Below are 7,742 nucleotides of genomic sequence, written 5' to 3' on the forward strand. Positions count from 1 at the left end.
AAATTTTGATTGAAAATCTATACTATCTAATAAATAAAAATAACTGTCAGTTTATAAGAGTATTTATTTATTCTAATGTTGACACGTGACAGTCTCATATATTTTTCTCTATTAATTTAGTTTTTTAAATTAAAATAAATCAAGATATGTTATAAATTTGAAATTTAAATTTTTAACTAAGTTATTTGAGATTTTCTAATATATACAAAATCCAACGAGTTTAGGGATGTCAACGGGGGCAAACGGGACGGGGATTGCATCCCCCGCCCCAGCCCCCAAAATTTTCTTGTTCCCCCGCCCCCGCCCCCGGAATCTCCATCCTTTCCACCCCCGCCCCCGCCCCCGAATTCCCCTTCTGACCCCCGCCCCCGCCCCCGTTTCCCCGCCCCCGATTAATTTTGGGCTATCTTATTTGGGCTAAAAGAATTTTTTGTTTGGGCTAAAAGAAACTATTTTTTGGGTAACAAATAGATATTTATAACATAACTTTACATGTTACAAACAACTAAAAACATGTTTTTTTGTAGAATTTTTGTATGTAAAAATCATTTTATTGTTTATTATATTTATATAATTAATATATGTCAATTTATATAATTTATTAACGGGGCCCCCACGGGGGTTTCGGGACGGGACTACCAACCCCCGCCCCCGCCCCCGAAACCAAAACGGGGGTTAACCTTGCCCCCGCCCCCGCCCCCGTCCCTGATTTTTTTCAACAAATGCCCCCATACGGGACGGGGCCCCCACGGGATCGGGGTCCCACGGGACTTTTTGACATCCCTAAACGAGTTAAGTTATCATTATATGGATTTTAATCAAACTATTTAGAATACTTATTTTATTATTATATCTAAAATTTATAAATTTTATTTTACTGACATATATTATGAGAATGTAAATAATCTCAAATCTACTCTAATAAATAAAAAAATATATTTTACCACATGTCACATTCTCATTTATTTTGCCACATGTAATTTTGTGACTATAAAATTAATTTTTTTTACATGTTATTTTATGGGGTTTTTTTTTTTATTTTATTAAATTATACATTATTTAAATGTAATAATTGTAATAAATATGATAATAAATGTATATCAATTTCATTATTGCAATTTTTTTTTTAATTTCAAAATTCCTTAAATTAGAACCAATTTTTTTTGTTTATTTATTTAAATTGTTTGTTTAAATTTTAAAGAGAAATAAACATTTAAACATTTTAAATTTTTAATAGTTTTCTCATTCTTCCTATAAATTCAAACTTCTAAATGTTTAGACCTTCGTATTATTATTTTTTTTTTAATAAACTTGTGTAGTAAGTTGTGCTATTTTTTTTTTAAGTCTCATTTATTAAAGTTAAATATCATCTTATATAGATAATCATTTTAAATATAGTTTAGTATTGAATTTTTAATTTTAATTTTTTTTATTAATAAACTTTCATTATGTTATGTGTATCTTATAAACCGTGAGTCTTTAACCAGTAAAAAAAAATAAAAAAAAATAAAAAAAAAACTAATTAGAAAGTTTCAATTATAAAACATCAAATCAATGGAAGTCTAGCCCATTGGATTTAGAGGGGGCCCAATCAACATTATCTACTTCTTCTTCTCTTCGGCCCCTTTCAATCTCCATTGCAGTTTTGCAGTTGCTCCTTGCCACCACCCACCTACAAATCCTGAAAGTCAATTACCGGTTGAACGACAGCTTATCTGATTTTAGTTCTCCCTCCTTTTGGTTAAAGATTAATCATTTCTCCCCTCTTTCTTCTTTCCCCACATTATTCGCCGGAAGGTAAGCTTAATAATCGCAGCGTAGCTCTTATGTCGATTATTATGTTTCTCAATGGATTACGCGTTACTTTTTTCAATTAATCATTTCTATACAATATGATCCGAGAACGAATTTGACTTTTATTTGAAACAAATTCTTATAGGCAAATGTGATGCCCTAATTTTTTATACCTTCGCTGTCTCTATCTTTCCGTAATTATTACGTCTCTTATCTTGGATCTGAACGGAGTGGTATGGCATCTTGTGGGGTTTCCATTTTATTTGAAATTCAACTCAATATAACCAGACGAGCGTTATTGACATCCCTTCTTGGTTGTGATTTTGACTTGGGATGTTATTTGGGGGAGATGATCAATTTATTCAAAATGTTTAATGTTTTGAATGATGTCTGAAAGCTATTTTTGGTTGCAGGACTTGGGGTTTTGCAGTTGACATACAGAATCTCAACTCCGTGATCGTTGTGGATGATGAGAAACGGAACCCCTCCCTTTGAAGGGCATTCATCATCAGATCATATTCAGGCTCCAAGTGTCGGTGAATGTTCTAGCTCAACTTCATTAAGCAGTCAGCAGGATGTTGATGTTGATGATGATGGGATGATCGCTGTTGTATTGTCTGAAGAGTATGCTAAATTAGATGGTTCAGTTGGTCGCCGCCTTACCAACCTGGAACCAGTTCGGGTATGATGAATTGATGATTCAGAGGTCAAAGCTTCCGATTGACCAAGTCGTTTATTTGAAGTTTTGAACACTGCTTCTTATATAATTTTATTTTCCTTGAAAATTTCAGCACATCCCAAGGATTAATTCCTTCATTCCTAATATAAGTGATGCCAGTTTGGATCATCAACGATTGAGTCAGAGGTATGCATTTATTTTTGTAAATTAATCATCAATGTTTATTATAAATAATATGAGAAATTATATTTTACTTCTATTACTGCTGGGTGTGGATACTGGATAGGGATGCATAGCCATCAATGGCGTTTTTTTCATTTCTTTTAAAGATTCACCAGGTGTTGAGAGGAAGTAGAAGAGAAGCTCTTAGGAAAAAATAACCAAAACAGGTGTAAAGATTTTGAGCTTCACACCTAGATGACATAGGAATATAGGATATTTTGAACATCTCACCTAGGTAGTATGTGCTTCCTACCCTTTTGTTGATTTTCATTGTGTGTATATAATATCTTATTTAGGTTTCATGGAGCTTTTATTATGTTTATTTATTTATTTATTTTTAATTTTGTAAATAAAAAATGTACCGTATTAGTTATTATTAAATAATGTATGAGTTAAACTATACATTGTATATCAATACATTGCTTAGTTCATTCCTTTATAATTTTCCATTTGGATCATCTGTGTTTATCTTTGTTCAGGTTACACGTTTATGGTTTATATGAAGTTAGGGTCTCTGGTGACGGAAATTGCCAGGTGGGTGTGTGTCTTATTATTATTATTTTTTTAATATATTAGTATATTGTTATCCTTGATTATTTATATTTAATTTGTTTTTCCATGTATTTCAGTTCCGTGCAGTTTCAGACCAGCTTTACAGGTCACCTGAGTATCACAAACATGTCCGAAAGGAGGTTGTGAAGCAGGTTAGTTCTTCTGGATCAATTGTCACTTAAAATGAGTTTTCTGATTTCTGTTAATGATGTGATGTTGTGACAGCTGAAGGAGTGTCGTGCTCTATATGAAGGCTATGTTCCGATGAAATACAAGAAATATTGCAAAAAAATATCCAAGTAGGATACCTCATACGCGGTCGTCACTTCACTTCTCTTATGCATGCATGTTTTATATTGCAATGATATGATCCTTTTATAGCAATATGTTTTTGTAACTAAATCATCATATTCAATTATTCATGGCACTTACAGAACAGGTGAATGGGGGGATCACGTTACTCTACAAGCAGCTGCTGACAGGGTCTCTACTCTCTACCATTTATATATATATATATATATATATATATATATATATATATATATATATATATATATATATATATATATATGTTCAGATTATTTATTAGATTTACTGATGATTTTCTGTATACATGTAGTTTGCTGCAAAGATATGCCTTTTGACTTCATTCAGAGACACCTGTTTTATAGAAATTACTCCACAGCAACAGACGCCTCAGCGAGGTATTATATTCATCATCATTCATCACACATCAACTTTTTATTTTCTTTAAAATTTGTTTGATTTTTTTTCTTTTTATATAAACAGAACTGTGGCTAAGCTTTTGGTCTGAAGTCCACTACAACTCACTCTATGAAATTCGAGGTCCATTCTCTTTGCTTTTATAATTTGGGAAGAATCCAAAAATTACAAAGTACAATGCTATAACTAATTATGGTTTCTCATTTTGCAGAAGCTGTGGTGCAGCATAAGCCAAGGAAGAAGCACTGGCTGTTTTAAGAACACAACTCATAGCATCCAGGACAGGAGACTCTCAACATTTGTTTAAATTTACTTTTATTTTTTTATCTGAATGTAATAGCATAATACCCCACATATATATACACCAATAAACAAATGTCGAATTATTGTAAGAATTGTAATGCATTTGTTATATAAAACCCTATATAGCTTTGATATATCTGTTTTTGTAGTCCGTTTGTAACTAAATAACATTGATCAATAATCTCATTAAGACGGTTGTTTGCTTTTTATGTTTTTGGTATGAGAAAATCTGAACTAGAACAGCAAATACTAAGCAGATTAGAAAACGAACAACAGTTAATTGGGAAAAATAGGAGAAAAGCACTGTCAATATATTCCCAAAAGGAAAGCTATATAGAGAAGTAGTCAATCTAAAAATCATTAGAACCAAACAACACGAAGCTACAATAACACCAAACTGTTGATACACAATCATACCCTCAGAATCTGAAGCTTGGATGCAAAAGCAATGGCAACCCAATCAGGTTGAGAAGATGACCACTGCAACTGTTCTATTTCAGCACCAGCAGTGTAAGCCAAAATGGGATCCAATCCACCTTCAACAGGCTGACCCATGGAAGAGAGATCCCAGATGAGAGCCTGAGAATCATCACCGGCGGTACAGATATGGCAGGAGCTGTGTGGGGCCCAGGCAATGGCGTTGACGCTGGCCTGGTGCCTTTGCAGTTCCACCACAGGAAGTGTTGGAAAACGAATGTCGAGAACAACCACCTTGGCGCTGTCCATTATAATGGTGGCCATGTACCTAGGGTCCTGCTTGTTCCAGCCGAGACGTACAAGCGGTGTGTCAGGCTCGGAGCTCTCATATATGATCGTAGAATGCTCCTTATCTCGGAGATCGAAAACTCGCACGGAACCATCGGCGGAGACGGATGCAAAAACGCCAACGCCGCCCCACGCGATGTCGTAAACCTCCTTATCGTGAGCGATGAGCTGCGTGTCGACGGTCTCCCTCTCAATATCCCAAATCGTACAGGTAGTATCTATACTGGATGTTCCTATACGCTTGGGCTCCGCCTCGTTCCAATCAAAGGACGTCACCGGACCACAGAATTCGCTGTTGCGATTGTTGTTGAGCAGACTCTTCATCTCCACCCGACGAGAGTTGCCAGTGCCGTTGTGAGTATTGTCGTCTTCGCCGCCATCGTCGTCTTCGGAGATTCGCCAAATGCGGAGGAAATCGCTGGAAGTGGCGAGGAGGTCAGGCTTCTGGCACTCCTTGTCAGGGATGAAGATGACCTTGGTAGGCGGGTATGGGTGTTCGAATGAGAGCGTTGGGTCGGATCGAATCTCGCCGTTGGAATCATCGAGTTGGACAATTTCAACACGATTCGGATACTGTTCAAGAAGGCTGGCGATGGCAAGACGATACTTCTTGTCACGGCGAACGCTCCAGTTCATCGCGTAGATATGCCATGGCGCCTCATAGGTGTAGATCTCAGAACGTCTCTGTTGCTCGTCTGATCCATCTTGGTTGGGATCGCTATTGGCTCCCATGGTTACTCCGATTCTTCTTCCTCACCAACTTTAAACCTAAATCGGAATCTGGGATTGGGATAATCCCCTATCTGCAATTTTTGGATGCTACTTTTACGAGTAAAGCGAAAGGCCTAAAATCCATTGTTATAATTTATAGTGCTACATAACATTTAAAAAAAATCATTATTTTTATATCATTTTAATCATCTAATTTTAATTTATGTTAGAAAAAATGATTACTTTTAGATAAACTTTTATTGCGACAATAATACCCTCGGTTTTATATTTCTTGTTCTGAAACGTAAATCGTATAATTAATAAAGATATAACTGTAAAAATGGTTTGTTCCAATACATTTTTTATGAGGTTTTGTTTAAATCTTGATTTTTTGGTTTTGTGGTCCTTTTAAATTAACTAGATGAATGTCCGCGCGTTGCACATAAACAAGTCTTTATAAATATATGATTTTTTAAATATAACAATAACGTTGTTGTTAAAGTTGATATAATAATTAATTTGTATATACTAAATTGATATAATATATTGATTATTTTGAATCATATGATAATGTATACATTTATTATAACTTCATAATCTCAATCGTTTGAATGACTTCTACCAGTGGTTACACATGAATAAAATTAAATATAATATATGATTTGATATTATTTATAGTTGTTTTTATTGTTCATTAATTTTTTAAATTTTATTTGCTTAATGTTTTAATTTCTATCATTATAATTATTTAAAACATCAAACATTGTTTTTTATTTTAAAACTAACAATATAATCATTTATATAGAGTTGCTTTTAACTATTGTTATTGTAAGTTATTTTAAGCTGCTTATTTGGAAACTTTTAACGATTATATAAATATATTTAAAAAATATTTTAGTTAAATTGAGATTACAATTTAGTTTTTGCTTTTATCATTACAATTTATCGCTTTTAACTTTTTACAAAATATTCGTTAGTTTTTTTTTAAATGGAACTGAAATTTATATTTGAGTTGACATTGTAATGTGCAGAAAGACTTATATAGTTGAAGTATTTATATATATATATATATATATATATATATATATATATATATATATATATTAAAATATAACATTAACGTTGTTGTTAAATTTGATATAATAATTCGTATATAAATTTGATATAATATATTGATTATTTTGAATTATATGATAATACATACATCTATTATAACGTCATAATCTCAATCGTTTGAATGACTTCTACTCGCGAGTTACACATCAATAAAATTAAATATTATATATGGTTTAATATTATTTGTAGTTGTTGTTATTTTTAATTAATTTTTTAAAATTTATTTGCTTGATGTTTTAATTTTTATCATTATAATTATTTAAAACATCAAACATTATTTTTTGATTTTAAAGGTAACAATATAATCATTTATATAAAGTTATTTTTAAATATTGTTATTATAAGTTATTTTAAGCTACTTATTTGAAATTTTTTAACGATTATATAAATATATTTAGGAAATATTTTAGTTAAACTGATATTACAATTTGGTTTTTGCATTTATCACTATAATTTATCACTTTTAACTATTTACAAAATATTATTTGGTTTTTTTACTGGAACTGAAATTTATATTTAAGTTGACACTGTAATGTTATATTTAAATTAACAATTTAAGTATTTTGTCTAAACTGTTCAAAAGTTGTAGCTTTAAGCTGATAATGGTTTATATGCAACAACATTTTAAATCTAATTAATTAAGTATAATATGTTAAAATTTAAAGAAATAACTTTATAAATAGAAGTAAATATATTATTTTAAAATTGAAATTTAGTCTATTTATGATTACACTTTAGGTTTGATATTTATTTAACCTTATTAACCAACTTACAATCATTATTGGAAAGACACTACAATTTATCACTTTTAACTATTTATAAAATAATCTTTGGGTTGTTTAATTAAATAAAATTTATATTTAAGTTGAGCCTATAA

At 31.7% G+C, this 7,742-nt stretch overlaps 2 protein-coding genes across 2 annotated transcripts; one reads left to right on the forward strand and one right to left on the reverse strand.

Moving 5' to 3' along the window:
• Positions 1-1,593: 1,593 nt before the first annotated feature.
• LOC111888614 (OVARIAN TUMOR DOMAIN-containing deubiquitinating enzyme 12) lies at positions 1,594-4,407 on the forward strand. The gene is made up of 10 exons (XM_023884744.3): positions 1,594-1,797; positions 2,208-2,476; positions 2,586-2,659; positions 3,175-3,229; positions 3,325-3,399; positions 3,473-3,546; positions 3,682-3,730; positions 3,867-3,951; positions 4,037-4,093; positions 4,182-4,407. Exons 2-10 carry the CDS (start codon positions 2,261-2,263, stop codon positions 4,226-4,228), a joined length of 732 nt encoding a protein of 243 aa, XP_023740512.1. The 5' UTR covers positions 1,594-1,797; positions 2,208-2,260; the 3' UTR covers positions 4,229-4,407.
• Positions 4,408-4,563: 156 nt separating this feature from the next.
• On the reverse strand, positions 4,564-5,884 carry LOC111888600 (WD repeat-containing protein LWD1). Its single transcript, XM_023884739.3, has one exon. The coding sequence runs from the start codon at positions 5,768-5,770 to the stop codon at positions 4,685-4,687; it is 1,086 nt and encodes a 361-aa protein (XP_023740507.1). The 5' UTR covers positions 5,771-5,884; the 3' UTR covers positions 4,564-4,684.
• Positions 5,885-7,742: the final 1,858 nt, after the last annotated feature.

This window comes from Lactuca sativa, chromosome 2 (assembly GCF_002870075.4).
Source record: "Lactuca sativa cultivar Salinas chromosome 2, Lsat_Salinas_v11, whole genome shotgun sequence".
Taxonomy (NCBI): domain Eukaryota; kingdom Viridiplantae; phylum Streptophyta; class Magnoliopsida; order Asterales; family Asteraceae; genus Lactuca; species Lactuca sativa.